The sequence below is a fragment of the Oncorhynchus mykiss genome, chromosome 1 (assembly GCF_057628025.1).
Source record: "Oncorhynchus mykiss isolate SJ-2025 chromosome 1, ASM5762802v1, whole genome shotgun sequence".
In the NCBI taxonomy this organism is placed as follows: Eukaryota; Metazoa; Chordata; class Actinopteri; order Salmoniformes; family Salmonidae; genus Oncorhynchus; species Oncorhynchus mykiss.
This window is the reverse complement of record NC_143022.1, coordinates 28,281,963-28,299,236: the sequence shown is the minus strand read 5'-3', so window position 1 is coordinate 28,299,236 and position 17,274 is coordinate 28,281,963. Positions and strand designations below refer to the sequence as shown.

At 42.1% G+C, this 17,274-nt stretch overlaps 1 protein-coding gene across 1 annotated transcript; it reads right to left on the bottom strand.

The window, feature by feature from the left end:
- Positions 1 to 6,526: 6,526 nt before the first annotated feature.
- LOC110520069 (cerebellin-1) lies at positions 6,527 to 12,938 on the bottom strand. Its single transcript, XM_021597084.3, has 3 exons — positions 12,084 to 12,938; positions 11,270 to 11,389; positions 6,527 to 7,807 (listed from the first exon to the last, which is right to left on the bottom strand). The coding sequence occupies exons 1-3, from the start codon at positions 12,333 to 12,335 to the stop codon at positions 7,610 to 7,612; spliced, it is 570 nt and encodes a 189-aa protein (XP_021452759.1). The 5' UTR covers positions 12,336 to 12,938; the 3' UTR covers positions 6,527 to 7,609.
- Between the last annotated feature and the right edge of the window lie 4,336 nt (positions 12,939 to 17,274).

The following is a 17,274-nucleotide window of genomic DNA, read 5'->3' as shown; positions in this document are numbered from 1 at the left end:
TTAAACGTATATGATATTGTAGATTGGGTAACTCTTTATTAAAGCCACAGTTATAATAGATTATAATTGGTGTAAGCATTTTGAGCCCTTTTGATGTTTAATAATGAAATCATAATACAATATGTTACGTCTTCATATGTGACAATTTTTCTAAACTCTAAATGGCAGATGATCTTTGTCTGATGATAATAATACATTATAAGGAATTTGACATGCAATTCTGATAATTAATTATGGCCACGGAATAAGCATTATGGATGTAGAGCTTGATTAAATGTTAGAAAAAGTAGAGGATTATAATGTGTTATCATTTTGAATATTACTCCTAATGACCATCTGTCGGAAATATATTAATTTCTGATTATCTTATTAATCAATTTGTCACAGGGCTGTATGAGGATGGAAACATAGTGATAAAAAAAACAATAGCAAAGATTCCAAACAGTCAACTAAGCCACATCTGAATCCTTTCCTCCCCACCCACCCACACTTTCTCTCTATGTCTTCATAGTCATTATATAAAGACTACATATTCAGTCATAATAAGTCATATCATTGCTCTCTGTTCTGTGTGCAGATGCTCATCTATTTACCTCTATCCATATTTTATGACTTATAGATTTGCAGGCCTTTATAGCAATGACAAATTGAGGCGCAGAGACAGTTTTACAGCTCCTTAAGAGCTCTAGGAGGAATCGCAGGGCAATACATGTAATATTATAATGGTCTATGTGTTTAGCTTCATTTAAAATAACCCTATTCCTCCAAATTACTGAACCACTCAGCAAATGTGCTCTCACACTCTTTCACATATTTACATGCACACCCATGCTCTCACGCACACGCACGCACACACACACTCACTCACACACACAAACACACACAGAAGGCCCAATGTAAAGAGGCGGTCTGAGATTTCAATACCATTGACATAAGCCCAGTAAGGATTTCCCGAGACCTAACGTTCAGCACCACAGGGCAGGCAGTGGACTGCAGCTGTCTCATGTTCTATCACTAGGCAATTGGAAAACACCATTTAAATGGAAGAGACCAACACAAGAAGCAAGAACATTCGAGAAGTTGGTGACATCTGTAAATCCCACATTTTTTGGTAATGGCTGTGATGCTATACGTTTGTGACGGAGTAATGTGAGAAAAGGAACACAATTAGTCTCTTCCTGATCTGGACTCATCGGTAGGAAGGAGTGTTCTGTGGCGAGCTTGTCACATATCAGTAACACCTGTTACACTGCTTATTGTTAAACTAAAATAAGATTTTTGGGTACAAATTAACACCATCTATTCCAAAATGACCACCATATTTACGCTGGATCCACAGCCTATACTTCTCGGGAAGAAATGAGAGGAAATACATCGAAACTTATCAGGAGACAGTCCACAGAAACATCGATTCTCCAGGTTTTCTAGCAGTTTATAGTGTTGTGTTCGATCATTTTGTAAATCATGTTAATAATCCCCGTGGTTTGCCGCTTTATTTCCCCGAGGAAAGGCACGCCTGGGGCACATTATTTTAGTGCCGAGGCTCACAAGAAAGCAAGTTTATCCTTCTTTGATGATGCTTGTTATGCATCGCCTCGATTGTGATCGTGTTTGGTTTCCAGTTAGCATAGATGAACTAGGCTACACTTAGGCCTAAACCGTTGTTATAAAGCTGGTAAGCGACATGAACAGGTGCAGTAGGAGTAGTGAAACCGAAATGGTGTCCTTTCTTATAAATAAAGGCAACAACGTGTCTCGAGACACAGGTGACACACTGCCAAGTTGAGAAGTGATGGGAATCCCCTCAAGCGTCTCTTCCTCCCAATGTTTTCATCATTTTACCTGATCTCAGCGGAGTTTTCATTATTTTCTGTAGCACTGGCGTCGTGATTGTGATGATAGGGGCCTGGAATAAGGAAAAATAGAAATAAAGAAGCAATCATTTGGAATTTGATCAGAAGTACGTGCGCAAGAGAATGGGCTAAAGGCCACCTGAACCGGGGCGAGACACTCCATCTCCACCATTCAAAGAAGAGGGTCTATTACGATTTTTTTTTAAAAACACAACTATAATGCTACATGGATGACAATAGGTTAATCATGTCATAACTGTATTTGGCACTGCGCCCTGAAGCAGATTCCATAATTCCGACAGCACCCTTTACGCACGAAACAGCGTGGTTTATCACAAAATCAAAACGTGTTACCTGGCGGTCCGGTCTTCTATGTATCAGCCGTTATTCTCCACATAGAGCACGGTATATTAAAAAGCCACAGTGAAACGAATACATTTAGAAGATAATCTAATTTAGTTGATTCTGCGAATTAAGAGTGTTTACCAATGCGGGACGTGGCAGGCGATTAACATCTCGTTGTTACGCGTAGTTCCAACGAATCGATGCGTAGGATAATACGCATGTATTTACCAATGAACCTGTGTAAAAGCCAGAAAAGATACATCTACATGAACCCCACCATACTATAGTGTACGGATTTGATAAGGTAAATATGGAAAACGGAACAATCATGGGCACGTTCAAAACAATCTTGTCTGAGTGCCGAAAGCGTGCGTAATTGTCTCTGCCGGTTAGGTTTTCAAATAACCTCAGAAAATTGAGAGTGGTGTCAAAACCACGACCATACGCTCACAATCCCTACAATCCCGAATAACAATCCCTACAGCAGTAAACAGATCAAATCCAGCGGGCTGTTAACTTAATTTCAGAACCGGTATAATTACTCCCATCTCGCCCGAGCATCACAGTAAAAGTAAACATCCTTAATATGGTCCCGCATACGGCAATTAAGATTCAATCTGTGGTGTCTCGCCACTTTCCCTTTTAATGACGGCACTTGCTCTCCGTCTATCTTTTAACCACAGCATTTGAAGAATTACACTGTTAACTTGGCCTATAATTGCTTGTCACTGTCCCCAAATTTGAAGCCACTTCCTAGAAACAATCATGTTTACACTCACACGGGTTGCCAACTCTAGTCTGTCTTTATTGAGTTTGCTTGGAGACTAATTTAGTGTAAAATTGGCTATGATGGACCGGGAGAGTGACTGCGCCTCCCCTCAGCGTGCTAGGATTGTGAGAGGAGAGGGAAACTCTATTGATGTGCTCACTGAGCAATTTGGGGGAAGGATTTTTGGGGAAGACTGATATGCCCTCTAAACAACTGCTTGTCGTATTCCCTCTAATCAATTTAATCGATCAGTTGTGGATTTTGGACCTGCAAAATGAATAGATTCATGTAGTTGTTAGTAGGCCTGTAGAGTATCATATTAGGCTATTCATTTTAAGTAGACTATTTGTTAGTCCACTGCCTCTCGATTATATTCCACAAAATGTATTTATCAAATTAATTGGATGAGCTGCAAACCTTTCATGTGATCATTTATTAGATTCACATTATGAATCAAGATTCAAACCATAACTCACATAGCCCTGGTCTGTATCTTAGTGTGGCCTACTATGACAGCAATATAATAGCTCGGCCTATGTATAACTTTGCAAGTGGCCATATTTTATACAACTATTACTTCAAATGTGATTTCAGTGTCTCTGCTATTAACTCAACATACTCTAGAGCAACATTTCTTCGAGCCTAATCCTTCAGGGAGCTGGGACCAAAGTGCAGCGCTCTAGAGAAAACATTCCTCTATACCAGTATTTACAATTACTCAATGCAATTCATATTCAATGCACGGAGCCACTTATGTAGACTACACTAAAATGAGCCTGACATGTTTCTCCAGTAATTGTATTTCCTCTCCTTTAACAGTGCTTTTATTTGCGTGTACAGCAACAGTGTGTTTTTGCCAATTAGCCACAATATGACATGGCATGTCGGGTGTCGATTCATGGCTCAGCAATTATGAGTGGAGTTTGAAATAACCTACTGTAGTCTACACTGTCTGAAGCCTGATCAGAGTGTTCCACCTTTCAATGCCAGTATTGGAATATAGTGTTTTGCATTATAGGCAAAGTAGGCTAATAACGCACATATGTAAGTGTTCTTTAAACATATTTGTAAATCTATATGGCTTGTTATAATATTGCATAAGAAGTGCTGTCATCGAAAAATAAAAGCTCAAATTGAGGTAGTAGTAAAATGAGGTAGTGAGTGTGTATGTGTGTGCGTGTGTATGGTGTGTACAGTAGTGCATTTGCGTGTGTGTAGACGTGTATGTAGGCCTATCCCATCTATTGATCATTAGCTGAACGGCCATACGGTAGCTCTCCAAATGACGAGAGCTACGGACAGGAGAGCTACGGTATGGCTGTTCTATCCCTGTTACTTTAAGGCTCTGCTCTTCCCCGACGTCGTTCTAGGGCCGCGTTCGAACTTTGCAAGAGCAGAAAAGATGGATCGCATGAATCACTCCAGTCAATGGACCGGGAATGTGCCCATCTGCTGGTGTATGCGAAACGATAAATAATCATTAGCCCATATCCTCAGACAGCACCTTGGCTACTCTATCACTGACCCTCACACACACACACACACACACACACACACACACACACACACACACACACACACACACACACACACACACACACACACACACACACACACACACACACACACACACACACACACACACACACACACACACAGAGAGTGAGTGGGAGGAGTAAATACACATATTATACAAAATTTAAAATGTAATTCAGCACCTGGACAGGATCTTTCCCTAGTTCTGGTAGACCTAACCTCCACTACAGGCCTTACCAACAGCTCCATCACAAGCATCTCCTTAACCTCTACAAATGTAGTTTACACCACACAAATGTCTCTGCCACACAAAAATGTCATATCACTTTATCCCTGTGAGCCCCACCTGTTCCATGGTAGGTCGAACAGAAAAGGAGCATCTCCCTCCCTCCCTGCCCAGACTACTACCACCACACTGCCCAGACTACTACCACCACACTGCCCAGACTACTACCACCACACTGCCCAGACTACTACCACCACACTGCCCAGACTACTACCACCACACTTCCCAGACTACTACCACCACACTGCCCAGACTACTACCACCACACTTCCCAGACTATTACCACTAGATACGGCTGCCACTCTGGTTGCCACTCTCCACTCTTTTTCTGCCCTCTTTGACGCTTCACTGCCAACACTGAAACTACATGTTACAGAATCAGAACATCCACTGAAATATTTATACATGAAGCAATGAATAAGTTACGTGTAAACGAATGAAGCTAGTTTTCTAACCCTATCTCTCATCGCTCAGTTCATCTCGCTCCACCAGCCTAGTAAAATCAGTGCATATGGCACATTCAGTCAGTCATGTCAGAATAATATCAACTTTCCAAACAGCCAAAGGTTATGCACCCCTCCCCTCCTCTCAGCTCGCTCCATGGATCACTCTATTCTAGATCTCTGATGACAATCTTTCCTCACCCACTTTGCACCATGAAATATATGTATTTTTTACAATGCACAGCACATACGGTAGGCCTATACATACATACACGTGTGAAACATATGAAAGCAAAAGGGTGAACTGGCTCATGGTGAGAGGGGGTAAGTGTCATGTGGTGAGTAGGGTGTATGAAGCAGGGCGGAATCTCTTCTTCCATTGCCCCTGTCTTGTGATATGAGATTACTACGTGAAAAGTGTGGAGGCCAGCAGGAAATCTGGGTACATTTCCATACATGGGCCTCATTTTCCCTGTCAGCTGTTTCCCTGACATTGAGATAAAGGATGAGGGAGGGCAGAGGGTGAGGTAGGGTGGGTGCCAGCCTGGCTGTCTCCCCACCACCCTGCTTGCTAGGCTGTGACATGCTGTAGACAATTTCATTTCAGTCCATCTCCCTCAATCAAATTATGTTAGAGGAAGTAGACCTTGGATTGACCGCCCAGCAACAAAAGCCCTGTACGCACAAGCTAAATTCATAAACTAATAGGTGATAAAGATTTTTTTTAAAGGTCACAATAAAAGGTTACCCATAAATACCTAGATAAACAAGATTATGTAATCATTAAGACATAAAACAAACCACATGGACAAGATTCCATTCCCTTCTCTTTAAATGTTTATCATTAGGAAGTAGAAAGTGTGAGAAAAGGGGAATGAAGAGAGCAAAAGAGAAAATGGGAGAAACGAACACAACATGATCTTTGAATAAAGCAGTAGAGCTTATTATACCAGCACTAATTTCCCCCCAGGAGCTCATTAAAGTCTTGAGAGTGAGCAGCAGTAAGAGAAGAGTGGTGGAAGCCCCCAATCATCAGACTGAATCTCTCTCTCTACAACGGATCTTGGGCCAGGCAGGCAGCACGTCACTGGGAACAACACACACCGCCATACACACATAAAGAACATCAACGTGGTTCTTTGGTTCTCAAGAGCACGCACACAAACGCACACACATTAGATCTTGATCATCACTTACTCCAGCCAAATTTTTGGAATTCATTGGAAGATGGATAGAGAGACGGTCATATATGTTATGCCAACTAGGTTTCAGCAAATTAATCGAGAGTTTCGGATTAGGTTTAAGAAAAATAAAAGTACCACGTATATTTTATTGGATAAATGCAAATAAAAAACAATAGATAAATTGATTGATTGGTAAATAAAAGGGAGGATATGTCTCTTCTAAATATCCACATGTATTTTACAGTTAATAATCAGAATAAAATTCCTTTATAGTTTTTCTGGTATAGTTTCAGTTTAGCCACATTTCGACCGAAACAAGAACAAGAAGCATCAGTAGTTAAGGGCAGCCTCATAATCCACACACAATCACTAAGTTTTAACATTAAAATACGGAAACACAGATATTCAACCAGATTCTGTTAATCACATATTATATCATATAGAAACTTTCAGATTTTATATATGTCCAGTATACAGCAAGAGTCTTTAGAGTTTCAGCAATCATCCAATCATGACAAAGCAATCATGACAAACCAATCCTTACTGGGTGGAGAAGGCTAGAAAGAAGAGCAGCAGAGGGGAGGATAAAAGAACATGAGAGGAGTAAAGGAGAGAAGGAATATTGAACAGGGGATCAATAAACATAAATAAATGGGGTGGGGAGTGATGAGGACTTGATGGTACAGTACTGTATCTGTCTGGACTTGAAATGACAGAAGTGGATGGGATGTAGAAAATGTATTGTACACAGACATAAAACAAATAAAAATGGAGTCACAGAAAATGGATGGGGATGGATGGACATACAGAATGTGGAAATATGGTCGATGCAGCTCTCTGACACTGTAGGTAATATAGACACATTCCTCAAAGCAGATGCAGAAAGAGATGAAGCGGGGGAAGGGGTGGACTTGGCCTCTAGGTTTTACTCTCTTTAATGTTTTTAAATGATAGTATTTCTGAGGATAAAAAAGTTTTGGCTGTCCAGAGCTGTAGTCAGGCAGCGGAGTGAGTGAGTGTGTTGGAGAGCCTGCCCAACTAATTATACCCTACTCATCTCTTTAACTTCCTCTCCCATATATTTTTCTCTCCTCTTCTCCCTCTTTCTATATCTTTCATCATCTCTCTCTCTCTGTCTCCAGTCTCCCAAGCAGCCGAGCTCAGAAGAATTAGTCCCTCCAGTCTCCTCTCTTCTACATGGGGAAGACCAGGAACCCAGAGAATGTGGAGTACTTCCAGCCCCCCATGAGGTTTCCTCTCTCTAGTTTGAGGTAGGCTCGGTCCCCCTTCTCCATTTGGATCAGCACTCCGTTACTGGCAGCCTCGCGAGTCACATCCTGGTCCCCAGCGAAGGCTGAGATCACAGGCCATCCATTATGCATCAGGCTTACCTACAGGAGAGGACATATACTACAGTTACAGATGGTTAAATACACCCACAGCTCCACACACACGCACGCACGCACGCACACACACACACACACACACACACACACACACACACACACACACACACACACACACACAATACTAGAACACAGAGGACACAGACATGAACATTACATAATTTCACTCATTCAGACTCATGCACGGTTCACCCTCCTTGTGCCGAGTTTAAGAGAGAAGAGTAAAAACACCCATTGTCTGATACATGCCCTTAACATTCAAATAGACACCATCTAAATCATGAATAAGAGTGCATAAAAGAGATCCAAACACTCATCTTAGGCCTGAAAGATTAAGACGTGCTAGGTTTTAGAGCGAGATAGAGCGAGATAGAGCAAGAGAGATGTCATCTAAGAGAGGCAGGACAGAGCAGCCTCTGTTCAGTGTGCTAAATGAGTCCACAGTGAGCAGGGAGGTGGACTGGAGGAAGCCCAAGCCTCTACATTCATCACTCCCACCCAGCCAGGGCCCAGGGGAGACTCATTCAGCTCCCACCCAGCACCATCCCACCCACACTGAGAAGGGGAGAGGGAACCTCGATCAGCTGGATGGTCAAACTGGGGGAAATCCCTCTTCTGTGGCAGTGATGTATGGAACTAATGAACTAGTGACAGAACAGTGGCAGGATGGTCCTGTTCTCAGCAGAGTAATGAGGGGGAAGCTAGGAAAAAGGGTGAGAGGGTGAGGAACACAGACCACGTGTACCAACTCACAGCCTGACTGAGCCCTGTTCAGTGTTCTCTGTGAGTCTGATAATCACCACCCCTTCCCCAAAAACACCACCACTCAATCACGCCAGCCACTGCAAATTACAGTGTAATGTGTAAATGGCATAATGGCTGGTGCATGGTGTCAGCATTCCATTGAGCTGCTGAATTCATTAACGCGTAAGCACCCAATTAAGCCCAGAGAGAGAAGGTTTAGATATATATTTGGTGAGTGTGTTTCCGCCCACAGTTTAATGCAGCACTTAGCTGTAATGAAAAAGAAGACATTGTCCTCTCATGACACATCATTTCCTGTCCAAACAGACAGATGACAGCAGTGACGTGACAACAGACCACTTTCTCTCTACTCGGTGAAGGGAAACACAATGACTGGCCAGTTGACAGCAAGGATATATTTAGAAATGTCATTTTTTTTTAGAGAAGTCATCTTTAAAAGTATGGTGCACTTCAAAAAGTTTTTTTTTTTTACTTGATCAAAGTTGCATAAGGGAGACTATTGGAGAAAAGTGCTAAAGAAATGCACATCTTTTTTTACAGCGGTTAGGGTGGCTCATAATAAACACTCATGTGCTCACATGATTTCAATACCTTATGCAATCTTCACATCAGCTTCTCTTTTAAAGGGAGACTTCTACTTCATATTAATAATCTCCAGCATCACCCCAACATCAACATCTGTGAAAATGGCACGTTTCTATGTTTTGTAGTAAAAAAAGATTGAGGAAGATAAGTGTTTCCAATGACATCATCGGTGTGCATCGTGTGAGTTTGACCAATTGTGAGTAGGCATTGCCTACCAATTGCCTACTAACTGTCTACTAATTGGTTGATGATGTCATGGAAACACTTATCTTCTTCTGCCTTTTTTTTTTACTACAAAACATAGAAACGTGCCATTTTCACAGATGTTGATGTTGGGGTCATGCTGGAGATTATTAATATGAAGTTGAAGAATTGTGAAATTTCCCTTTAATGCATGTGGAGGATGGTCTCAAGAGCCCCCATCCAGTATAGTGTGAGGTTCTGTAGCCTTCATATCTCACTCTCAGTTTGAATGGCTGTTTGCCTACTCTTACATAAATGAAATGAAGCTAGCCCGCTAAAGTCTGCAAGCACGAGCCAAGTACCTTTAAGACTGGGCTAGTAGAAAATGTGCCCAACTAGCACAGATTTTGGACCAAGGCTAGTAAAAACTGTGGTCTACATGCCCCTCTGGCCAGTGCCCCAAATCCTGAAATTCCATCACTAGTATAGGGACTCATACTAAACTACTGTTATTGATTAGTTGGGTAATAGATTTTTTCAGGGTTTAGTACTTTGTAGTTGGGGCTCATATGTAACACTCAATGACCATGGTGTATGCTTATGAGGAGGTGAGATATTTATGGATGTTTCAAGATGGTAATGCCTGTATTCCCCCTTCAATAGCAAAACACTGGAGTTGTAAGACACTCCTGTGTCCACATCCTTCTAGAAAGAAACTGGAACATTTTCAATCTCTATCTCAACCAATGTAAATATATTTTTCTCTCTCTCTCTCTCTCTCTCTCTTCTTCCCTCCCTCTCTTCTTCCCTCCCTCTCGTCTTCCCTCCCTCTCTTCTTCCCTCCCTCTGTATCCACATGACAAACGGTTCTAAGGCAATCAAACAGTGTGAGTTTTTAACACAGCAGTTGTGGCTGTTGGACTAGTGAACTGCGCTGTGAATCGTCTCCTTTTTGTTATTTGATTTCCAGATATATGGAGGATGCTACATTTGTTATCTTAAAGTCATTATATCTTTTGTGACAAAATAATGAACAGTGAAAAATGTTTTAGTGTACTGTAGTTAGTTGCATGAGTCAGGTGTCTGTAATTTGTACCTCTGTTTATGGTTAGTTGGACTCGATGACATAATGGATGAATATGGTTTTACAGGGCTTTTCCTTTTCTTTTTGCTTGCCTGGTTTGTGTTCAATTAATTAATTTAGCTTCCAATATGAGATGAATATGAGAATGTAATACTGTAGCCCTGTGGATTTCACTGCATAATTAGACCAGGGTTTAATTAGTGAAATATGCAATCTAATTAAGAGGGGCTGGTTTTAAAAGCCACGTTGTCTGTGTTAAATGTTATTTAAAGAGGGTTACATCTGATCAAGTGTATTCGCTTATTTAGCGCACCAAAGGATTAGGCTTCTCCATTTGTAGTTCTTGCATGGGGAACATGAGTTGTGAGTCGCTGCTCGATGGATTTGCGCGGCAAAATATGTTTATGTGTATGTGAAACTGTTTGGGTTTGGTCTATTTGGACCTGTTTAGACTTTTCACCTGCTGTCAAATGCAGACGCCAAGTCACGCAGCAGGACAGAGGGAGTTCTACGCTGCCGCTGTCCAAGGTCCAGAAACCGCACCCGCAGCTACTGTACTGGCTAACTGGCTGTTCCTGCGCCAAAATGGCTCCATACGTTTATCGATTAATTATGATGCAGTGGCTGACTTTCATCTGCAAACTACCATTTTCTCTGGGGAATGACATCTCACAAATCTACAAAATATTTATAGGGGAATCGTTTTTGAATGTGCTAGTGTATTCAACTTTTATGAGGTCTACCAGCGGGTGTGCGTGCGTGACGCACACACACACGCACGCACATATTAAATAAAGTATTCATTATTTGTAGGCTTACAGTGGACTGACCTGGATCGTTTGGCGATTATACACTTTCACCACGTGGAAATTAAAACTGTAAATCCCTTTGCGCGGGGCGATGAAATTGCTCCTTTCCTCGTCGAAATTCTTACCAACGTTTACAAGTATCTGGGGAAGAGAGAAAGAATGTAAAAAGGGAAAAGACACAACAACATCAAAGACACTCGTCGTTGTCATAGTATAAATGCTTTATAATGTCTTTCAATTACAAAATTAAAAGGAAATCACGGAATGCAGCCTGATATGTTGTAGCGCAGATGGCATTTGACTATAACTTTGTTAGTTTCAAATTAAAACAATTACAGAAACCAAGTTAATCATTTTTGGAATTAATCCATCGATTAAGTTTTGAGGCTCAAATGACTCATTTTGTGAGATCCAAATCCGCCCAAGCAGAAACATTTAATTTAATTGAATAGCCATTTGGCGGCGATTAACCTTTTGAGATATGGAGTAGCATGGATTAATACTTCACCCTCATGACATGGTATTACATTATTTGGAGAGATGTCAGACTTCATTTCATATCATCAAAATGAACTTAAATATTCAAAGGCTTACTACTTTCAACTGTCTTTATCTATACATCTAATATATATATATATATATATATATATATATATATATATATATATATCTAAAACAGCGAGCCTCCATTCTCCACCTCACGAATAGAATAGCCAGTGAGCTTTTTTTTAAATAGATTTACAACAGTCATCCAATCCCCTCCAGACACTCGCTCTCCATGACCAAGGTACAGATACAGTATGATATAGCAGACAGACAGTTCAGTGAAAGTTACCTGGTCAAAGTAGATGACCATAGTCCGGTTACTCATCTCAGAGGGCTCGTGGTTTGTGTTTCTCACCGCGGAAAAAGCCACTTTGGCGCTCCCGGAGCGCACCGATATCCCGAGCGCAGTCCCGGTGGGATCCGAAGTTGGGTTGGAATCGCAAACAACCAGACATTTCCCCTCGAGTACGATGGGTTCCGTCTCGTTTTGAGCGTTCACTAGAGTCACTAGCCACACTGCACCCAGTAGGAGCGTCAACATTACGGCAATTTCCCTATGCACTTCGTTGCTGTATCCCGCACAAATAAAGGGATACTTTTCTGATTTATCCGATAGATAATATAGTACTTCTTCTCTTCCGCAAAATTCAGCCAATTAAAATGACCAAATCCTTTTCGCTTCTTGAATTAAACCTCTTGTGTGTTTCTCTAAGTATTGGAAAAGGTCAAAGACAGATTTGGTTTACCTGTTTATTTTTTATTTTTTAATGAAGAGTCCCCCTTTACACAGTCGTTCCCACTGTTAACTTTTTTCCCCCCTCTCGGCTCAAGCCTCCCCGCGCCTTCTTGTCACTCCGTAATCGAATAACCAGTCGAGAGCGGTACGAGGCCCTTGTCGAGTTGAAGCGCAGATGAATACATAGCGCGGGGTCTTCTTCTTGCGCGTTGAATTATTGATATGTGAGATATTAGAGCTGAAACACAAAGGCTCGGACGCGCTATGCTCCCGCCCGCTCCTTTTCAGCAGACTCCTCCCTCCGGGCCCCAATCACAGATGAACGTATCTCCAGATTTCCAATCGTCGCACTCGAGGCTGCCTCCCCACCATGTGACCGTGGCAGAGTAGTTTTCACGCTCCGGAGGTGTTTTACAGGTGGACTCGGCTCGAGTAGACACCGGCGCGGATGACGCCCCAATGTTCGAGAGGAGAACCTACACGGACCACCAATTATTTTATCAGCATTACTTAGATTTTGGACGCTGTGAAGAATTGCCAATGAAGAAGGAATAATAACAGGACGAAAATCGAACATCTGGATTCAAAGAACCACGGCAGAGGCGCAATGCAAGTTTCTTACCCTCACGTGAAAGCCTGAGTATTTTGTTTAGGGATATCGATCATGCATGAAGAGAGATAAGAGAGGACGTTCTGAAATGCTATATTGATCAAGAAATTGTACGACTCGTCAACGACAGAAGGAGTATTGCATTGATTATGAGAACGATTGAGGGACAATATAAAAATATAAACACAGCTGTAGATAAAACTCATAGGGGAAATAAACTATTTTATATTTTTCTCTACCTCTCATGGGGGTACAAGGGAAAAGCGAATGTTAAACCAGGGAAGATGACTTGGCTTATTGTATTGTTTCACATGAGTCTTCGCCTGCAGTTTAAACATGATTACGGAATCAGCCTGGCATCTTTCTGTTCTGTGTATGTAATGTTATGAAGGCTATCGTTGCCTGCGGAGGGCCCTGTCCAAGTCGCATTTGACTAGGCTCGCTCTGTCTGCGCCAGCGCAATGGCTACATGATATTTAATAAATTAGATCACTTTGTTCCTTTGAGGTGGAGAGACAAACAAAACCACACGAAGAAAAAATGAGTGAAATAACAACAACTAACATTTATTTACTACATAAGTAAAGCGACTAATATAACATGATGATATCAAACACAATTTTAACGAAAGTTTATATAGTGTTCTGAGACGAATGACTGAAAGTTGAATGGCACTCTCAAAGGCACCAGTGAATGCTTTTCAGCACCAGAAAAAAGGACAGCTCCTGTCATGACAAGCAAACGAAAACATTGTGCAAGTCAGCCTACAATGCAATAAGTATCACTTAGATGAGATGCTGCACCATCGCACCAACACTGCCTGGTATGGCAACTGCTCGGCCTCTGACCGCAAGGCACTACTGAGGGTAATGCGAATGGCCCAGTACGTCACTGGGGCCAAGCTTCCTGCCATTCAGGACTTCTATACCAGGCGGTGTCAGAGGAAGGCCCTAAAAATTGTCAAAGACTCCAGCCACCTTATTCATAGACTGTTCTCACTGTTACCACACGGAAAGCGGTATCGGAGCGCCAAGTCTAGGTCCAAGAGGCTTCTAAACAGTTCCTACCCCAAGCCATAAGACTCCTGAACATCTAGTCAAATTAATATCCAGACTATTTGCACCCCCCCCCCCCCCCTCCACCCCACTGCCACTCTCTGATGTAATCTATGCATAGTCACTTTAATTAACTCTACCTACATGTACATACTACATCAACTAGCACATTGACTCATTACCGGCACTCCCCTGTATACATTGTTATTTTTTACTGCTGCTCTTTAATTACTTGTTACTTTTATCTCTTATTCTTGTCCGTATTTTTTGAAACGGCACTGTTGGTTGGGGGCTCGTAAGTAAGCATTTCACTGTAATGTCACTGTGTTGTATTCGGCACATGTGACTAAAACAATTAGATTTTATTTGATTTGAGACAAGATTCTGTTGCCACAGGACTCTGCTTCAGTAAAAGCACAAGTAGGAGTTTCAAAACCTCCAGCAGTTCTATTGAACTAACAAGCAAGGCATGTCAAAGTGAACACACATACCCTGAATGGAAACCTCTCCCAAAGCTCTTTTTTTCCCAACATCCCATCCCCTTATCACGTGTTAGTTTGAAGTTCTGCAATCTTGTGAGAGGATAATTGTCCCTTTCCTCCTTTGGGGATGCATAAAGGTATGGAGGTCAGGTGGAGAAGGTAGGAAGACTCAGGGAAAGTGATAAGTATTTTATGTGTCGGGGGGCTAGGGTCAGTCTGTTATATCTGTAGTATTTCTCCTGTCTTATCCTGTGTGAATTTAAGTATGCTCTCTCTAATTCTCTCCTTTTCTTTCTTTCTTTCTTTCTTTCTTTCTTTCTTTCTTTCTTTCTTTCTTTCTTTCTTTCTTTCTTTCTTTCTTTCTCTGTCTCGGAGGACCTGAGCCCTAGGACAATGCCTCAGGGCTACCTGGCACGATGACTCCTTGCTGTCCCCAGTCCACCTGGCCGTGCTGCTGCTCCAGTTTCAACTGTTCTGCCTGCGGCTATGGAACCCTGACCTGTTCACCGGACGTGCTACCTGCCCCAGACCTGCTGTTTTCAACTCTCTAGAGACAGCAGGAGCGGTAGAAATCCTCTCAATGATCGGCTATGAAAAGCCAACTGACATTTACTTCTGAGGTGCTGACTTGTTGCACCCTCGACAACTACTGTGATTATTATTATTTGACCATGCTGGTAATTTATGAACATTTGGACATCTTGGCCATGTTCTGTTATAATCTCCACCTGGCACAGCCAAAAGAGGAATGGCCACCCCGCATATCCTGGTTCCTCTCTAGGTTTCTTCCTAGGTTTTGGCCTTTCCTAGCCCCTGTGCTTCTACACCTGCATTGCTTGCTGTTTGGGGTTTTAGGCTCAGTTTCTGTACAGCACTTTGATATATTAGCTGATGTAAGAAGGGCTATATAAATAAATTGGATTTGATTTGATCAGGAACATTTCACCAGAGAAATCTCATGCACTGTTTCCTGCAAAACTAGACCCACCCACACAAAGAAGCTCTTTTACAGACTGCAGTTTTCCATAATACGCACGCACGCACGCACGCACGCACACACACACACACACACACACACACACACACACGCAGTGAGACAGTGAGACAGTGAGAAAGTGCATGTACCACCAAGGTGTATGGCATCAAATCAGCGTATGAGATGGCGCTGTCGATCAAGATGAAACATCATTGAGCAAGCAAACACTGAGTCAAGATCGCAGAGGATGGTTCCCGCAAGCAGAGGATGAGTACCATGAGTGCACAGACCAGTCGGGAGCGCAGAATGTTGCCGAGCGAGCAGAGGATGGGTCCTGCAAGCACACAGGCAGCAGGGGCATGCAGATTAAACTAGAGTTGCATTGTGACTTTGAGAAAGCAGAATATCATTGCGGCAAGCAAAATATTAATTCAAAAGCAGAGATTTTGTTTTATTTTGCACAAAGTCAGAATTATTATGGCTAAACCCCACCAACAGTGCCTTGCGAAAGTATTCGGCCCCCTTGAACTTTGCGACCTTTTGCCACATTTCAGGCTTGAAACATAAAGATATAAAACTGTATTTTTTTGTGAAGAATCAACAACAAGTGGGACACAATGATGAAGTGGAACGACATTTGTTGGATATTTCAAACTTTTTTAACAAATCAAAAACTGAAAAATTGGGCGTGCAAAATTATTCAGCCCCCTTAAGTTAATACTTTGTAGCGCCACCTTTTGCTGCGATTACAGCTGTAAGTCGCTTGGGGTATGTCTCTATCAGTTTTGCACATCGAGAGACTGAAATTTTTTCCCATTCCTCCTTGAAAAACAGCTCGAGCTCAGTGAGGTTGGATGGAGAGCATTTGTGAACAGCAGTTTTCAGTTCTTTCCACAGATTCTCGATTGGATTCAGGTCTGGACTTTGACTTGGCCATTCTAACACCTGGATATGTTTATTTTTGAACCATTCCATTGTAGATTTTGCTTTATGTTTTGGATCATTGTCTTGTTGGAAGACAAATCTCCGTCCCAGTCTCAGGTCTTTTGCAGACTCCATCAGGTTTTCTTCCAGAATGGTCCTGTATTTGGCTCCATCCATCTTCCCATCAATTTTAACCATCTTCCCTGTCCCTGCTGAAGAAAAGCAGGCCCAAACCATGATGCTGCCACCACCATGTTTGACAGTGGGGATGGTGTGTTCAGGGTGATGAGCTGTGTTGCTTTTACGCCAAACATAACGTCTTGCATTGTTGCCAAAAAGTTCAATTTTGGTTTCATCTGACCAGAGCACCTTCTTCCACATGTTTGGTGTGTCTCCCAGGTGGCTTGTGGCAAACTTTAAACAACACTTTTTATGGATATCTTTAAGAAATTGCTTTTTTCTTGCCACTCTTCCATAAAGGCCAGATTTGTGCAATATACGACTGATTGTTGTCCTATGGACAGAGTCTCCCACCTCAGCTGTAGATCTCTGCAGTTCACCCAGAGTGATCATGGGCCTCTTGGCTGCATCTCTGATCAGTCTTCTCCTTGTATGAGCTGAAAGTTTAGAGGGACGGCCAGGTCTTGGTAGATTTGCAGTGGTCTGATACTCCTTCCATTTCAATATTATCGCTTGC